The sequence below is a fragment of the Tympanuchus pallidicinctus genome, unplaced genomic scaffold (genome assembly GCF_026119805.1).
Source record: "Tympanuchus pallidicinctus isolate F22 unplaced genomic scaffold, pur_lepc_1.0 scaffold1, whole genome shotgun sequence".
NCBI classification, from domain to species: Eukaryota; Metazoa; Chordata; class Aves; order Galliformes; family Phasianidae; genus Tympanuchus; species Tympanuchus pallidicinctus.
Genome location: NW_026294618.1, coordinates 20878757 through 20898775, shown reverse-complemented (window position 1 = coordinate 20898775; position 20019 = coordinate 20878757). Strand labels below are relative to the sequence as shown.

The 20019-nt window shown below is 31.7% G+C and overlaps 2 protein-coding genes across 2 annotated transcripts in view; one reads left to right on the top strand and one right to left on the bottom strand.

The window, feature by feature from the left end:
• Positions 1-20019, top strand: part of CSMD1 (CUB and Sushi multiple domains 1) — a 984784-nt gene that overhangs the window by 718022 nt on the left and 246743 nt on the right. The window contains exons 11-12 of the mRNA XM_052696996.1: positions 6045-6148; positions 13657-13769. Coding sequence (XP_052552956.1) covers positions 6045-6148; positions 13657-13769 — 217 coding nt within the window. The remainder of the gene's footprint in view (positions 1-6044; positions 6149-13656; positions 13770-20019) is intronic.
• LOC128087832 (uncharacterized) overlaps positions 1-20019 on the bottom strand; it is a 303478-nt gene that overhangs the window by 228940 nt on the left and 54519 nt on the right. The gene's annotated exons all lie outside the window — the stretch shown is intronic.

The following is a 20019-nucleotide window of genomic DNA, read 5'->3' as shown; positions in this document are numbered from 1 at the left end:
TGTATATGAAGCATTGCTGAACAAGGCTCAAAATGCTTATGCTATAATCACTGTAACTTTTATAGTTTTTGGGAGAACGTGCTTTGTTTTCTGTGATCATCCACACAAAAGTAGTATTGAATATAGTTTAATGTGAATACATTAATAAGTATTTTTATTAAATGTAATGTTAATGTTTCAAAATGTTAAGAGAAATACCCTATATGGTGCATATTTTTTTAAATACTGTAAATAAGTAAAATTTTATAGACAGAATAAAAGCTCATTGCCATTTTTAGAGCAAAACTAAAACCAGAATTGTATTTTTTGAAAAAATATCAGTATCTTAAATTAGTAAAACTGAAAATCAAGGCACTGTCAGGACCTTATTCTGAGTGCATATTATGTTGAAGTGGAGGTTTAGTAAGTGCTTATTATTGATTTAATTAAGGATCAAGAATAGCACTTAAAAACATATCAACAGTAATCACTAAATAGATTGTATTATGTTTTGTATGACATTTAAAATAATGTATCTGTCCAACTCATCCAAGTGAAGAGGTACTATTGAAAATGTAATTTGGCTGGATTACCACCCTGAAAAGCACTTGAGCTAAATGTTTACTTACCAAATGCAGGAGGTTAAGAAATCAGTTATTACGGTTCAACAATATATCAATAACTTGTTTTCTTCTTGTTGGATCTGTTCTTGTTTATTGGAAGTATTTATTTTCATTTGTTTGTATTGACATACTTTGTTTAATGTGGCTCCTTGATTATTATTCTATACCAAAGTGAAATAATAATCTAATGGGTAATGGAAATAGATGAATGCAGTTATATACTGTAATGTGGACCCATGTATTCTCTTTCATGAACAAAACCTGAAGGAATAGTTTCTCATATGAGAGTGGTAGTTCTCACATTTGGATAGCTAGGAGCTAAAAACAGATCAGAGTACCTCTGAGAAGTTTCATATCTTTTGGACTTCAATAATTAAGTCTTTGGTTTGGTTGGTCTGTTTTCACTTTTGCTAACGTGTGAGCTCTGTCATGATTGCAAATTCATAACTTCCTTTAATCAAAAGAGTATGAGAGGCTTTTTTTTTTTTTACTTCTCCTTAAGATGCATGAAGAGTAAGAGAGCAGAGTGCTAGCCACAGTGCCCCATCAGACTTTGAACTACTAGAATGTGTGGGCTTCTCCACTTGGCCATGTTTTTGAGGTGTTTGTGTTCAACAAGATAGATTTCAAGACTATAACATTAATAGACAATCTTACATATACCAGGAAGACATGCAAATAGAACAACAAAAAATTATGGAAAACGAAACCTATGATTTTAAGTTGCTTCTTCTAGATTTCTAGCTGCAATTTTTTTTATCTAACACATAGTATTGCTTTTGATCCAGTTGATATAACAGCAGAGCATGTTACAAAGGAAAATTTTAAGAATATTAAAAATGAATTTATTGAAATATATTTATTGAAAAATGTATTCCTGTGATGAATAATATATTTAGAATAGTCTATTTAATAATACACTTCATGCACAAGGAAAACCACAAGTGTTTTCTAGTCTCTACCACTATATTTTAGCATTACTCTAGTCTTTACCACTATATTTTAGCGTTACATTCTTTCAGTATTTCCCTGGATCCTAGTGTTGACAGTTCTAATTTTCATAAAGTCTTGGAGAGGGAAATTGCTAGATCTCATTGCACTCTGATCTCTTTGGTGATAGTTCATGATAAGGGCTTCTTCCTCCTAAGTCTTAGGTTCATTTTTGTGTGTTTTCTAATTGACAGTTTTTCCTTTTTATTGATTCCCAGGAACATTTTGGAAACATCAAGGCTTTTGCTAATTTATGGAGTCTTAGCTGAGCTTAAGTGAATAAAGAAGCAAACAAACAGTCTCACCAGAAACAAATTTGGCTGTTCAGGCTGATTCTGTGCCATTTCAAGGAAGATAGTGTTGTCTAATGCACAGAGATCTGCATTTGGAATCTAAATACTATTATTCCTCAGTGTATTCAATTATCTTTGGCAGTTTATTTTATTGGCTCTGTATTTACACTTTAATTGGAGTAATAAGGAATACTTTCTTTTGCAAAGCATGTTGGCATCTTCTGAACAAACGGTATTATGATTTCTTAGTAATAAAATAATTCCTTTGGATTATAGGGTCAGTAATTAAAGTAAGTGAAATGCCAAAAAAGCCTTTGTGGGCATTTATCTTCTTATGTGCATAATAGCAATGGAAAGGCACTAGAAAGGCAACTATGGACAATATGTAATGTGGGAACAAGTGTGTCAGTTTTACACTGTTTAGTGGATTGTGCTAACAAAAACAATAGGGGATTGGAGTCAGGTTCTAATTAAAACACACTATGTTGTATGCAGATGCATTTGATGGTTAGGATTCTACTTTAGTTGCTGATATATGGGGCAGTAGGTAGAGCAGATATTTTGTGTGAGTAGCCCAATGGCTGTAGGGAATCCATTAAATGGCTTGGCAAGATCTCAACTGTGAATACCTGAAATGTTGGAAAATTCCTCATATGTTATTTAATAATGTTGTAGTTTAAGCTTTTTTTAAAATGTTTTATGTTTCAACAATTCTTATTTCTTTTGATTGGTGACTGAATTAACTGATACCTGGTTACATTTTTTTCAAAAAGAAATTCCAGTGAACTATTACAGCTGTGTTTAAACAACTCCATCATATTTCAAAAAATATTCCTATTTATTAACTTTTTCATGTTTATTGTTGCCATGGTCTTAGAATTGTGATCATATTTCTATCAAATATTCCTCTTCATTTATGGTTTGCACCTCAGTATACTGCTTATCTTACAGTCTCACTGATTTAATATCAGCATTCTTTTTTTTGTTTGTTTGTTTGTTTGATTTTTAGTTTATTTAGTTATTTAGATGGTGAAAAGGAGATCTTTATAATTCTAATAAGGTAATCATAGATAGAATTTTTGTGTAAGAACTATCTAGTTTTATTGCTATTTCTAGTCAGTGATCTCTGTCTTCCTCTTCTATGGTATTTTGGGCATACACACTTCTAATTCTTAAGGCTTCAAGTCAGATCAGCATAGGCTAGGGAAATAGAATATTTTTTGAAAGTTTTATGAAGTACAGGGTTGAGGTATGTATTCTTTAATGCTTGTATCATCCTTTCACATTGTTTCTGTATTATGCTGTTCTTAAAGTAAAATAGATATTCAAAACCATTTAACTGTGTTTGAAGCGTATGGTTCTTCTTGAAGTTTTAAGAAGATTCAGAAATTTGAAATAACATAATTATATTTCCATTTTTGACTTCTTTTGTTTCCAAATCCCTTTGAACATGAGGTGTCTGTAAAGGAAATAACAATGAATTGCATTCATACGATCATATTACTTTCAAATTTCACGTAGCAGTGGGTAGGAAAAACAAAATATGTTATATACTATTATATTTGAATTAATACGTCAAGAAAATGGAGTAAGTTGTGTAACTTTTAAAGAGCTTTATACCTTCTACTTACAATTTTAAAACTTCAAAATAAGGCTCTTCAGTTCTCTTGTACGTATGTTCTCTTGTAGCTTTACTGAGCAGCTAATTGTCACTTCATTTTCTGCCTTTAAGAGAAGTTCCACCAAGAAGGCCTCATTTATTAATTGATTTTTTTTAGTAAGACTCCATCATTAATAGTACATTACATATAGCTCTATTGTCTGATTGCATCTTAAAATAAAACTTTTTCCTTCCACTTTTGACTTTGTCTTTACTATAGTGCTTACATTAATTTCTAGCAGACTTAAAAGATAATGAAATGTCTTATCAGCAGTGAAAAGAACACATAGATCTAGGCATTTTACAAATGTCACTTTGTGATGTTCCCTACTGATTTTTCTAGGGAGAATGTCCTTATGGAAATTTCTTAGGACAACTAATGCTTATAAGAAAAAGTAATTATGACAGGAAATTCACTTGCAGAGTTTCTATCAGACAACTCCTTAGGTGTCTCATCTTTTTTACACATTATTTATTTCACAGTCTATTTTTCTAATCATAAGTAATCATGCTGAATGCTTTTTTATACGGGAACTATGTCTTGTAATTTCAGGGAAAAAAAATAATTAAAAAAAATGGTTCTTCTGAAATACTTATAATTGTTCGTCCAGAAACAAACATAATATGTTTGGAAGTAATTTTTGTGTTTCTAGTTTTTGTAATGAAAATAGATTATTTTTTTCATTTGAATCATTTCAGAATATGCATATTTAATGATGATTAGATTAATATACATGTATATTTTAAAAACTAGAAAACAGCAATGAACTTGGAGTGGTATCTTAAAGCTGCCCTTTTTTCCAATATATACCAATGTTATTTTATATTTATTTTTATCAATATTATTAATATATTTTTCTTGTTTATATTGATTAATTCCTTTTAAGATCTTTCTCTGTTGTTTTTTACCACTATTATAAATCTATTTTCCTTTTTTTTAATATCGACTCAACTGTTTTAAAATTTTCCTGTGCTATAATCATGTTCAAAAGTATCCATTCAAAAATGTCTTGCATTATTTGTCAAAGACAACCCACCCCTTATCTAAGAAAAAGCTGAAATATCTCTCTGAGGATTCAGAGTTTTATCTGGATTTTATCTAAATATAACTAGGTAAGCAGTAGTCTGCCATGGTCATCAAAACTCCCCATGCAGTCTATGGAAAGGACAATTCTAAATGGCATTTTGGTCCATTTGGAAACATCACATGAAGTATTGTGTCACCATTTTCTTTCTACCAACTGTAGTAGGAGACATTAGCCCAGGTGCTTAATATACGTATGCTGAAATTTAGGTTTTAATGAATTAGATCAAAAGAATTTAATGCAGATATTTCAACTTTTGACTACTTGAATCTTTCCGGTGTTGTGTTGTGTTAGAGTAGAATAACAGCAGAAAAGTGAAATTGCATAACAAGATCTTTTTTCAATAGCTCTAAACATGTCTTCACAAACAATATATTTCCCATAAAGCAACTTCTCTTGTGATGCTTTCTTTACTCTTAGCCACGTCTTTATATATTTAATATATGGTTTATATCCAATTACTTGATTGCAATTTATCATATTACTAAAGATGAACATTCACATTTGTTTTTAAATTGTAATATAAAAGAACTAGATTCTAACCAACTTGAGCATATTTAAGTAGTACATTACCATATTTTCCAATGGAATACTTTGTCAGTTTCTTTAATTCTACTTAAAGTAAAAACAGCATTAACAGAAATAGTCTTATATGCATAGTTATTTTTATTGCCTGGTAAACAAAGAAAGAAACAAAACATATTGGATTTTATTCTTCTGTTTATTGTCTTTGCCTTTCTTTCTCTTTATTGGTCATGATTTAGTAATGAAGTAATGATTTAGTAATGAATCCATTTAGCAATGGATTTCATGCAAGTCTTCTTTCGTACAAAACTAAATCCATTTCAGTTTAGGCTTTAAAATTTATAGTTTATGTGAATTCTGAATATTTTTTTCAAACAATTCTGATTCTATTTTTATTCTCTGGGCAGTTCATGAGACATTCAGTGAAATCAAAAGTTAGTTTTAGTATCTTATATAAAAAAAATTTGATTATTCATTTTTGTTCACCAGTCTCTTTCACTTTCTTGTGAATTGATCATACAATCTTGTCATTACACGATTCCCCTGAAGAAAAATATATGAAGGGGTTTTCACTTCGTCTACTTACTAAATTATGTATTTCTTGTTGAACTATTAAAATTAAATAAAGTTCTTTTATAAAAAAAGGTTGTCCTAGCATCCTTAGTATTTCATGGCTTTAAAAGTTTATGGCAAGGACTTTGAACTTGAGGAAAAAAACAGAATTTTCTTTACTTTGTTTGTCATTGTCAAATCAGATAAGACTGACTGAAAACAGTAGAAATGAGTCCTTTTGGCTTTACTGATGGTAGTCAAATTACTTCCTTTAAGATTAGAACAGTTCAGATAACCTGTGCTATGTTTTGATATATATGAAACTTCATTGAAACAGGTCATAAAGCTTGCTTTTGAAGAGTTTGAACTGGAAAGAGGATATGATACCCTCACTGTTGGAGATGCTGGGAAAGTTGGTGATACCAGGACAGTGTTGTATGTGTAAGTACAGAACTTCAACAGTTTTCACTGGAAATTTGCTGCTATATGTTGTTGATTCTGCATCATAATATATCTATTTATAATTATTGCTTATATAATTTGTTTGTATAATGTAAGCTTATATAAAATGTATAATCATAGAATGGCTTGAGTTGGAAAGGACTTTAGAGATCATCAAGCTCCAACTCCTCTGATGCAGTCAGTGCTGCCAACCACTGAACCAGGCACCAGATTGGATTGTCTACAAGCCTTGAAACCCTACTAAGAAAAAAGCTCAGGTTTTCCAGGATTATTGCTATTTTTTTTTAAGTCAGAAAAACAAAGTATGAATATTGGAAATAGGGTAATAGAAGGAGAACAAACGGGAGATTTAAAAATGTGATGGGAAGACGACTGATGTATGTACTAGGATAAAACTCTATTGAAATTCTCAGTCTTTGCACAAGCTTTCTATACTGTCTAAATTCTCAACTATTAGCACTTATCTTCCTTACCCCAGAGGTATACTGATACAGCTGGTTGGGATTAAGGAGGGATATCCTTTTTCAAAAAAGAGAGAAGATGGATGTCAAAGGCTATTTGTCAAAGGCTATCAAAGTACAGGCTATTAAGTCTATGTTTAATTTCTGTGAGGGGGGAAGGGAAAAAATATTTAATAAAAAATAATATTAAATAAAAAATATTTAATAAAAAATAAAAAAAATAAAAAGTTTTAAGAGCATGATATACATCAAGGTGGTATATTTAACAATATACTTTGATAGAAAGCATATTATTTCAAATCAATTTAATCAATTTCTATGACAGCATAGTTGGTATTTTCAATAGGGGAGGTAAAAATTTGCACTTTATATATGCCATATTTTGTTTCATTAAAACTATATAGTTTTATTGTTTTTTTAATTATTTTTAATTAATGAAAGGAGATATGCCAGTGAATTTTATTATTTTTAACAATTCCTTTTCAATGTAACCATAATTTCTTGAAAAATTTTAATATTACAATATATTCCTGTTGAAAAGATTAGCTCTGGAAATAGACCAATGCAACTTACTGAAAATTGATCTAAATAAATTTAGGTTGTAAAGTTCTTGCTAAACTTATTTCTGATATTTAACAGTGTCTGGCTAGGAACAAATTACTACCCTAACAAGCTAATTCAGTAGTGATAATCATGTGTGAGGTAAAGACCATCTATCAAAATTTCTCCTCCTATTCCTTAGTGTGTGTTCTTAAATTCTTGTAAATTAAGATAATACTGCTTTAGAAAGTCTACTTCTCTTCGAAATTATTTTTTTATTGTAGCACTTCAATTAAAACTTAATTATCTTTTTAGAACTTTTTCCCTTACATCATGGATCTTCTTTTAACTTTTTCTGTCTATAAAGGAGTTTCATTTTATTTTATGACATAAAGAAGAAATAGAAATTACTTGTTTGAACCCTTCCATTTTTGTCAGTTGTCCATGAGAAAGAGATGTGTTTTAGTAAACTCTGATCCCTTACCTCTTTTCACACACAACTTGGAAATTTCTTGGGAGCTTGAAAACCAACCTACCCTTGCAAAATGAATATATTTTACTTATTTAAAAAAACAAACAATGAAAAATACCTCACTTCTTGTAATACTTCTCTGTACTTTTTGTACATCTTTTGTAGTTTTCATATACTGTTGAATCTGACTTTCTAGTGACTTTGTCATACTATTTTAAAAAAATCTTACTTTTGAATGGTTACTTAATTATAAAACTTAGGAGAGAGAGAAAATTATTTTTCTTTGTTGTTAATACAAACAATACTGCGATGGAATTTCTTCTTTAATTAGATATATAGTTGACATCGATAATGATGAAAGAAAAACACAAGCCAAGTAAAATTGGGGATTTTTACTGACAGGCTGCTTTAAAAATTAAAACTTCAGAATTGGCTTGCAGTTTGGTTACAATTAAGAACACAAATAATATAGTGATTTTTTTTCATTTTTTTTTTTTAAATTGTGAAGGTAAGAATAATACAGTAAAATTGTTTCTTTAAAGGGTAAGAAAACCTGCTAACCCTTAAAAAGGCATTAACCTCAAAGAAAGAAATTTCATTCACATCTTGGAAACTCAGAAGATGTTTAGGATTAAATTTTGAAATTATTTATTATTTTATACATTAACTTAATGCCACGAATGCTGATGTATTAAATTCTGAATGCTCTGCATCATTCTGCTTACCTTATTGTTCTAACATCTAAAAGAAAATACATTTATTTAAAATATTATGCACAGGAAAAAAAAGAAAAAAGAAAAAAGAAAAAAAAATGCAGAAAGCACTCAAAGCTTTTTCGTATATATATTTATAGAATATCCTGGATTTATACTGCAACTTTTCTTTTAAATTACAGATTATTGTGTACTTCATTTTGTAGCAAAGGAGGATGAACGAATACACACAGATGAAAACTGCACACTAGAATTTTCTATTTTTACCTACAACTTTGTCAAACTAAAAAGCACACTGAGAACATGGTTGTTATGAACGTTATTTTAAAGACTGATTTCTGGCCCCTGACAATTGAATCTCAAACCTAAAATCCAAACTTTTACATCTTTTATATAAAAATCAAGCTTCTCATTCTCAACTTATCATAATTCTCCTAAGTTAATGTATGTAGGTTGTTTGTTTGTTTAAAAGAGCAATAAAATATTTTAAGAACTTGACATGTTTCTGTAACCACTTGTTTCCTAGGGCTATTTTGATAGGCTTTTTTTTTTTTATTTTTTTTTTTAATGACCATGTCCGTCTGCTATTAACATGGTGCCATGTTTGTGCCATCCAGGACATCATGCCTAAAATCTTCTTTTTACTTTTTTTGACACTTGAGATTAGAGAGCCAATAGGGCAGAAATTGCTTCCACTCATTATTGTCTTTTCTGAAAGCTCTTTTTATATCCCGTGAGTCTGTTCACAGTACTGAAAAGTTGGCACAAATTTAACTTCCTTTACTTCATTTGTTGCATCTGTTGTCACAACATTTTAAACTTCTTTAATGTAGAGAGGCAAGATATGATTGCACATACCCACAGTGAAATGTGTCTAGTGCCAGCCAATCTGTCTGAATGGCTGTTCTCTGAGTTTCTATTCCTGAACTTGCTAAACAGCCTGGTCTTCAGATGGTTATGGCCTGGGATGAACTGAATTAGCAACAGTGTGTGTTGTCAGACAGATCAGCATTCTCATATCAGATGTAGCCCATTTTGCCTGTTTCCTAGTTGAAGAAAGTTGTCTTATGTGTAGAGAAATCCTATTCTCAGGAATCTCCTAATTAAATAAAAAACTAAAACTACAACAAAGCTGAAACTGCTGTTTTCTTTATTGAAGTCTTAGATTCACAGATTATGAGGGAGTAAGTAATGAACAAAGTTTTTTAACATTTTTGCATTCTACTTTTTGTGTGAGAGCCTTCCCTGCAGGAAGTGACATGCCAAGTCACTGATGTCAATATTTTTGGTTTCAGACTCAGCAGCATTTTCTTTGTAATGTCAGTATGTCTGTATTTCTTAAAATTATAGTTATTGATTTCAATATTTATTCAAGATTCTTCCTCTTTCATTAGACCTATGTATCATGGATACAAATGCACTCTGACTCAGACTCTTCTTGGGAGCATTCTAAAATCCAAGTTACCGAAAACAACTTAACTACACAAGATGGGAAGTTACTATAATTTGCTAGAAATCTGCTGAACATTCTCATCAATATTCAAGAAAGTCTATACCATCTGATTGTATATGTGATACAAATAAATGTACACAACGCTTGTGAAATTTTCTGATTTAGTTAGTTATCTTCATCAGCTCAACATCTGAGTCAACAGACAGCAGACTGCAAACGCAGATGAGTCTGCATCACACTTTTGATCTAAGGAACATCTGACTGCCATAGAGTGCTTTAGTTAATTCACTTTCAGAGTCTCGTGGTGGAGATGTTCATGCCACACTTGCTCATTTACTGATAGTAATGAAAAGAAATACTTTTTCAATATGGTCTGCTAATTGGTGTATGTCTTCCAATCAGTAGAACTCCAATACATATTCCAGCAGATTCTTAGTAGATAATAATGCTTTTCAGTTTGTGATTTTTTGTTTGTTTGTTTTTGTTTTTTACATTTTCAAGAATAAAAATCGTCAAATTAATATTCTCCACTTGAGGTGTTCAAGTTCAGGCTCGCGGGGATATACTATTCTTCTTTTGTAGGTTCCAAGGTTGATTTATACTTTATATTTTCTTTTTTGTCTTTCATTACTTTAATCTCTCCATTCAGTTGGCAGTTCAAATAATATTTGAATGGCATCTTGCTGAAAACCTCTCTTAGCACCATGCAATTATAGTAATGAAAATTGATGATTTCATATTTAAGAATGTGGTCATGAAAATATTTTTTTCTCAACTTAATCGTGCTGAAACTGTGCCATACTCTGAACCAGAATGAAATTGGACAATCTAGCTAGCTGAACCAGAGCTCCTTGATTCTCTGTAGGATGAAATTTCTGAAAATTTAAAGTGGAGGAAATTATAAATGCTTATTTCTTACAAATTATTACTTTACCTATAATCTGTATTTTGCAGCCCATCTATTAAGAATCTTAAATCTCTCCTTGCATTTACTAGGCATCAAACTGAGCAGACGATAGCACAGATTTTTGTTTGTGTATATCTGCCGTCTATGGCATTGGCATTTTGAAGGGAGATGACATCAAGCTGAAGAGTGACTTTCTTAACTGGAGTCTTTTCTTTATCACGTTCATCATTTTCAGCAAGTCTGTAGGAATTTAGATATCATTACTATCAAATGTGATTAACATCAATTATTCAGTTCAAGTTATATTAAGGTGACAGGTAAGGATCAAATGGATGGGTAGTGTGAATGTGTGATTATTGTTCCACTGGGAAACTAGTTCATAAGAGCAACAACAACAAAAAACAACAGACACAACTCATCCATTGGATTACTTTTAAGATTAAACTTCACTGGTTGAGTGATACAATTACTTTTTTTTTTTTTTTTTTTTTGTACTGCATAGAACATCTACATGCAGTTAAAGTATGCTTTATTACTTATAAAGATTTAGAATTTTAGAATTCAGAAAACATAAATGTAGGTGTCCTGCACTAATCCAGTAATGTGCGTGGGACCATCTAAGTACTTGATACTAGGTTATGTAGTGTGTATATATATACATATATGTATATGTGTATATATATAAGAATAGTCACTGGCTAATTCTTGCAGGAACCTCACAGATTACCAGTTGAATTCCAACATATCTCCCTTATTGTCAAGGAATATCAGTTAATGTTATTTATTGCTGGGGAAAAATATTTTCATTAACTATTTTAACTGGAGATATAAGGCAGAATAACAATTATTTCTGTGACTTCAAAAGGTGTTTCCCAAATGTACTCTTCACTCTTTCTTTCTTGACATCTATTTCCACAAACATCTCCTAAATTACTCTTTTTTAATGTTACTCACTATCTGTGAGTTATATTTTCTTTACTTCTCAACCTCTTTCTACAAAGTTGTAGTTGTAAATATTCTGAACTATGTGCCATTGCAGCAGCAGTTTTAGATGTACAGGCAGAACTCCCAAGCCATTTCTCTTGTGTGATTTTTATTTTTTATTTTCTTGGAGGGGAGGCTGGAGGGTGAGGAATGGGGGGTGTGTTAATCAAAGTAAGAAAACAAAATATTTCAGATATAGGATTCACACTGCCTTATTCACAGCCTTCCTGAATAAGACTTTTAGAGGCAAGATAGGATTTCCTACAACTTACCTTAATGTTCTTCATTTCTTACTTTACTTCTGTACAGTCTCTCCTTTCACTATGTTCTTGCTTTTAAGTTGCAACAGTATTAATATCTGATAGTGCTATTTTTGAGGAAGATTTCAAATACTAGAGTTTGTTTACTTTTAACATTTCTTGAGAAGTTCTGCGTTGGGAGCAGAACTTCTTTCAGCTTGGCACTGTATTATCATGATTTTTTTGTTGCTGTTACTTATCTCACATGCATTTTTTTTTTAATCGTAGTTGATTGGAAGAAGGACAGAAGATGCAGTATATTACTCATTTGAGCAAAATAGTCTGCTCAAACGAAGGGGACGAAGTCATTGTTAATTTGTTATATCAACTGCAGTTATTGCCATACTTATGGTTCCAATCTCAAAAGCTTCTAATAAAACAAGTTCTGCCTGCAGTTCAGTGCAGATATTCACCACTTATGATTTATTTTTTGTTTCTGTAATGCCAGCTTAGGCAGAGATATTCTGCTGTAGTTTTCATGTTTGACTTTTCATCTACCTTTTTAAAGTTTTTGTAGTTATCATAAAGATCTGAGCAGTTTTGCAGATAAAATACTATAGCCTCTTTATATGTGATGGGCATTTTTCATTATTAAGAGAATCATAGAAAAAGACCTTCAAGATCATCCAGTCCAACTGGCCACCACCACCAGTATTTCCCCACTCAACCATATCCCTTTGTACAGTATCCAGAAGTTTCTTAAACACCTCCAGGAACAGTGACCCAACAGCCTCCTTGGACACCCCATTCCAGTGCCTAACCACTCTTCTGGAGAAGAGCCCACCATGAATCTCCCCTGGCACAACTTGAGGCCTTTCCCTTAGTCCTGTTGCTAGTTGTGTGGGAAGAGTAATCCGCAAGGATTTTATTGATTAATAAATTAATCATCTTTTTGCTTTATGATATCCATCACCAGTATGAGAGTGGTGAAGCATTGGAATGAGTTGTCCATATAAGCTGTGGATGCCCCATCCCCGGAAGTGTTCAAGGCTGAGTTGAATGGTGTGATCAGCAACATGGCCTAGGGGATGCTGTCCCTGCTCACAGCAGGAGGTTGGAACTAGATAGTCTTTAAGGTCCCTTCCAATTCAAAACATTCCATGATTTTATGTCAGAATTACAGATGAACGCAGATGATCTCTGTAAAACTCTGTTTTATTGTGTGATTCATCATCTTGCCTGTTGTATATGAGGTTCTAGTAAGTTCTTATGGACTCATGTGCTGTAACACAGGCAAACTAACTTCCTTTGCTTTAAAAAAAAAAAAAAAATGCAAAAGAAATAATACTAATCAAAACATGTGAAAACAATTTATCTGGTACACTCCTTCACTTATCTATGAGGTAATTACTGATTGAAATATTTAGATTTCCTAATTTTATTAAAAAATGTTTAACAGTTGTTAATTTGAATGCATTCATTTAATGATTTTTTTTAAGACTCAAATTATTCTCATCCATATAAAATAGCTAATTTTATTTTAAAATAAATGAAATAAATAAATCAGGACACAAGGTTGCTATATTGTAAACAGTTGTAAACAGTTGTAAAATCAGTAAATCACTGATTAGTGATTTAAAATGCTGCTTTATTTCCTTTTTTTTCTTAATTTTTTTTTTTGCTTCAGCAAATGACTTTTTAATTTATCCTGCATGCAGACTCACTGGATCTAGTGTTCCTGACCTTATTGTGAGCATGAGCAACCAGATGTGGCTTCATTTACAATCTGATGACAGCATTGGCTCACCAGGATTCAAAGCAGTTTATCAAGGTACGAACTAAGTTAACCACTTTAAACTATAACTTTCTTCATATGTTGCAATAAATCTTCAAATACAGTTTTAGTCATTTCACAGATTTGTATTTTTGATGCTGTTTCTGTTGTTGATAATGGAGATGTATAAAATAATTTAAAAGTATCTGAAGAAAAAATGAAATTTAGTGTGATAATGCTTTTTCTTGAAGGTCAATACAAACAAAGAAAGTAACTAAAACAGATTTCTATTATGTTTGGAAAATCTAAAATGTTACATGCTGCTAAGCTTTGAAATTCTTTATTATAGGTACTATGTGAAAAGTATAGTTAGTTTTCTCTGAATTTACTGATGTGATTACAAAACTGAAGTTTCATGCAGCACTGAGGATCTTCGCAGATCTAAGTCAAAATTAATATGGAATAATGACTATTAATGGGAAACTTCCCTCTCCCCTTCCATTCAGCAGCTGTGTTTGGCTGGTTTAGCCTATCTGTGTTCATATCTTTTTGGTGATAGACTCAGCAAGTTAAAACTTATCAAGAGTTCAAAGTCTGTTTGCCTCTGTGTTAAAAAATATTGTGCACTGCAACAGTAATGTATTTTCTGAGAACGAGAGAGAATTTCTGTGTTTTAGCTCAGCTAGTGAAGATTACTCTTTTAGTCAAGCTTTTTTGGAAAGTATTTCTACATCATAATTTAAAATATTCCATATATGAAATAGCTCAGACATTTTTACTGTATTGTAGAAAAACAAAATGTTATATAGCTTTTCATTCAGGTTAATAATTATGTAATTATTTAGTATTTGATTTTAAGATGAATGTTACTTCCAAATTCTAATTAACATTTAATTAAAGGTTTACCATAGCCATATTTTTTGAAAACATTGGCATTACAAATTCTTTTTAAAGACTGCAAATTGTAGTCCAAAAGGATGATACATCACAGCTAGACAGCAACATCTATCATGAGTTTGTTCTTTTGAGCAATACTATCATAAATTCATATAATAGCATCTGATTTTTGTGACATCTTTTCTAATTCTTTTGTTGTTCCTCCTCCCCCCCTCCCTCCCCCCCCCCCCCCCCCCCCCCGTCTGTTTATTTATTTATTGGTGCCATTTAACTTGTTTTCATTTTCCTGTCTGTATTACTTTAAGTAACAATCCACAGTAACAATTGATTTTCCTTAAATGGTGTTATAGCTGACACATTGGACTATATTGGACTAAGTCAATCAACGATGTTAAAAATCAAACCAAATATTTCTTTCTGCAGTAGGAAATGCAGTATTACTGTTGTTTACTAAACAAAAAAAAGTTGGGGGAGGAGGGGAAAGCATTCCTTCTAGCAAATATTTATAGTACAGTATAGGGAAAAATATATATTTTTTTAAAAAAGAAAACCTGTAAGAAATTTAAAAAGGAGTAAAACGCTGCTTTTACAATTCAAATGATAATCTTGTGCAAAATCAGCCTTCGTCTTCTACAAGACTTTCTGTATATATACGCATGATTTTTGTGTAACACTTTTTTTTTAGCAAAACAATGCAAGATAATTTGATATATCAAATATCATTACACCTGTACATTCACATGACATGCTGGTGAAACATGTTCATTTGACAAATTTCCCTAAAAAGGCAACATACACATAACTTTATTCACAGTTAATTCTGTGTGGTGTCAAGTTTTAAAAATTTGAAAATACATATTTGTGCATTTATAAATTTTAAATTGCATTTCATCTATTAGCTTTGCTGAGATGAAAAAAGTCATTTATCTCTTATCCTAAATGTTCATTTGGTATCCCCTTGTTGCATTTCTTTTTAAAGTCACCATTACCTGCATGTCTTTTACATTCTGCATCTGTAGCATTATGCATATATTATTTCTGAAAATAATAACAAATATCTCCATAATTGCAAAGATGTTGGTTCTTGTCTCACCTCAAAATTTACCCTACATTGCTTTTATATGCATATTGCAAGACATTGCATACTGCAAAATTCATACTGAACATCTTGTGTAAAAAGAAAATAGTTTAATTTGCATTCATTTTTATTATCTGTGAAAGACATATCCTTAAGTTACATCCACCTATAAAACAGTGATAACAGTCCCTGGTAATAGGTGTTATTTTTTAAAATAAAAAATATATGAGGTTATGTCTACAAGGAGATACCTAGGGCAGTTAAAATTAACGGAGTATAATAAATTTAAATTACAGATTTATCTCAGTAAGCTACCTGAAATCCCTGTAAAGGAGCTCTTCTTCAGTTACTTTATGACCTTCTGTACCTGCAGGTTAATCATCTTTGAAAGAATCCCTTGGGGAGGATTAAAGTTCAGTAATCTGGGGACAGTGATAACCTGAATGAGAAATTCATGTAGACACACGTGTTCTGATGTGATCTAATTTATAAGCATAGATTTATAAGCATAGACCTTGTGACTTCAGTTGATGACCATTGCTGGATGCCATGATAAAGTGATGGTTATTGCACCTGAAACATTTCTCTTCTAAATAATAATAATAACAACAACAATAATAATGTTTTTTTTCAGTTAATTATCAGAGAATAATGTCAAATTGGAAGTTTAACAATGTTGTGATTGCGCTATTTACTAAAAGTGAACCTAAATACAAATATTCATGTATGTATATACGTATGTTCGTTTATGTGCTTATACATCTCTATGCTCACTTACCCTCTGCTTATAGGAAAAAGTCCAAGTATAATTCACAGAAAATAGATTTTCTCTTCATTTTTTTCAAAAAACTAAGTCCAGCCCCTATTAAAAAAAAATTCTTTCTCCAACTTTAATAAATTGTTTACCTCCTTTCAAGGCATTAAGAAATTTGAAATGCAAATGAAGATGTTTTTCTTGGTAGGCATCAGTTTAAAGAAGCTTTCCGTGTGATGTAGTGTAGAAATGTCCTTGATCATTTGTAACTAAAACAATATTTAAAATAACAGCAGTGCTTTGGGAAGCAGCAGTAGAAGCTTCTATAAATCAGACCCTCATTTTATTACATTGTGTAAGCAATTAATCTCATAATTAGTATCATTACTGTTTGTATTTGCATTTGGAACACAAGTACTAGCATGAGTTCATGTTTTTGTCTTTAATTAGCTTTATATTAATAATTTAAAGTAGCTTCTTTACCTATTAACAGAAGAATGTTTTGTTTTAATTTTTCCACCTTCTATAAGATTTTTTAAAAAACAAAAACCTCCATCTATCACAGAATTGTGGGGTTGGAAGGGACTTCTAGAGAGCAGTTAGTCCACCTCCCTGCTAAATCAGGTTCTCTCAGTAGGTTCCAAAGACAAGTTTTAAATATCTCCAGAGATGGAGACTCCATGACTTTTTTTGGGCACTCTTCCTCAATTTAAAGTTTTTCCTCATGTCCATATGGAATTTCTTATGTTATTGTTTGTGCCCATTACCCCATGTTCTGTTGCTGGGCACACAAATCCATAACACAATAATATTTCTAATTCCATAGCTGTCAAACAGAACGCATATACTTTTAGCGCTGGAAATCTGTATTATTTTACAATAAGTAATACATGGCAATATCAGAAGAATTGACCTTGACTTTCATTATAATTTTGTTAGAAATGATCTAGGAAACTACTGATACATTGTTTGCTAGTAGTTTTGTGATCTGTAAGAAAGGGCAGGTACCAGCATTGCTCAGAACCCCTTTCTATGATGAACTTCTGGCTTGGGTTGGCTCAGGGAGAGCTGGAAGGAGCCTTGCAGCATGCTGAGCAGGGGAACTGTTGTGGAAGAAGGAGCAGAAAGCCTTTTTTTGTTGTTTGTTTATTTGCCTGCTTAAAGGACCAGAGGAGATTAGATAGAGCTTACTAAAACCCAGAAACTGAGACTGCAATTGTGTTTTTTAAATAGATGGTGGCTAGGGGCTATGTTCTTGCCCTGAGGATACATCCACATAACATCATCCTATGGAGGGTTCTTGTTTATCCACAGACAAATTGTATCTGAGTGAATTTATGTGTGTCTTGGGGTGGGGGGAGTTGACTATTTCAGCTTGTTAATGCATGCTGCATTGCAGGCCACAGTTCATCTCTTCATAGTGTGAAATTGAGAATTTATATTGAACACTTTGGGATGTGATGAGGCATGTCTGAAAACATAAAGACTATGGAGTGGTGTTAAATGTAACACAATAGAGGGATGAAAACTTGGTGCAGTTTTCTCCGTCCTGTGGTCCAGTTATACAGGGATTGGTCCCTGGTCTTTACTGTCCCCTGAACAATGGATGCTGGTAGTCATCATCAGGAAGCATCCTAGAGCTCGTGCAGTATGGATGTTTGGAGATTCAGTGCTCTGGCTCACCCTGTTTCTTGCTTTATTTAGCAGTAGCTGGTCTAAAAACCACCTTGAATGAAAACACTTACATAGCCAAGCAGAGATGGGAAGAGAAAGAATGGAGCACAAATCATGTTTGTTTCTAAATTGTTTGGATGTTAAATAGTTTCTACATAATTTCTTCCTCCACTGTAACATTTCTTGAATTTATTACACATCACTTTTTTAATTACAGAGTGCTAAGTGGAGATAATCACTAATGTTAAATGATTTCACGTGGACAATTAAAAGTGAATTCCAAATATACTTAAAAGTGCAATTCATATTGGATTTGTTGCTTAAGTTAGATCTTTGGGAAATATTAAGTAATGGCTGATTTATTTTCTTTTAATCGTTTGGTCATTGAGCAAAATGCTAAGTAAAGAATTAATTTCTTTCACTAAAAAGTTGCCTCAAAGTTCTTCAGTGCTTTATTCTTTCAAAGTCCTTTCACCAGCTTTGTGATTTATCCATTCAGCTCATGAACAGTCATTAATTTCACATTTTGACTGAAATTGATTTGACATGCAAACATCTCCACCTGTTACAAAGTCAGCATATCCTCCAGAGCAGTTTTTTACAATGCTCTTTTGTTTGATTAGCAATTCAGATGAATGCAGGTTATTATTACTAAAGATGAAATAATCACTTATTTTTACATTTCTATGTAATTTGAAAAGTAATAATAATAATAAAATCTCACAGTCCAAAGAACAATTTCTAGGGTTTTTTCTTATAATTTATTTTTTTATATATATGTATGTTATGTAGAAATAAGACCCATTCAGTCTCCTTAATAAATATATGGACTTCTGAATTATGTTAACAAAAAGATATGATGACTCCTAATTAGGTATTGCATGCGCTTGCATACTAATTTTGTATTAAAACACTTTTCTGAGTGTATAGTATTTTTCAATTTTATTTTAATTATGAAGAATTCATGACATTTAGTAGAGAATGGGTTTCCTAAAATCTGGAGTGTTGGTGAATTCTGAACTTAACTCATAGAACATTGCACAGTGATGATTTTCAACAGCGAAGATTAATGAACTACATTAAAAATGCTGTTTGTACAGATAAGTCCATATAGTATGTGCTGACTGTGAGTGAAAATTATATTAATGCATTAACTAACATAGTATAGTTTTAAAAAGGAATTAAATTTGGAGAGCAGTGACCTGCATTGCCCACAGTTTCAGAGTGTAATGTGTAATCATGGAAAAAAAAAATCGTGGCATTTGTGCTAATTACGTATTTAATTACAGACCAGTCCTCTGCTTCATTGTACCTCCATCTATTTGATGACCCTTTCAGGCAAGCATATCCATGGGCAGTCCTTTTTTAAGTAGGAAATGATGTACTCTTCCCAGCAAGATTTTAAAGCAGCAGTTTCTTTACAATTTGCTTGGAGATTTGGTATCAGGTTTTTAAGGACTCTTTATTTTGCCTTATGCTGCCCTAACAAATCCCTTTATAGTTCAAGAACTTTTAGAAAGCAGAATATTATTTACTTTGAAGCAAAGATATTGCAGTTAGAGCACATAATAGAGATGTTTTACAACTGTACTAGCAGTATCATTTATATGTATAAAATAAATAAATTAATGAACTATAAAACTCCTTGCAGATACAGATTTAAATTTGTTTTAGCCAATGTCTCTTGATATGCCTTTTGATCTGTTTGTCTTCTCTTTTGAAAGAAAAAAATAATTGGATGATTTCCCACAGGAAGTGAGTATATTTGGGTTTTATTAGATGTCATAGGGTGGTATCAGCATGTGTGCACTTGTATCACCATCCACACAGAACAAAGAGGACATAAAGCTTTAGGAGTTTTTCTGTCATCTGCAGCACACTCCATGCCATTTCCAGTGTCTTAA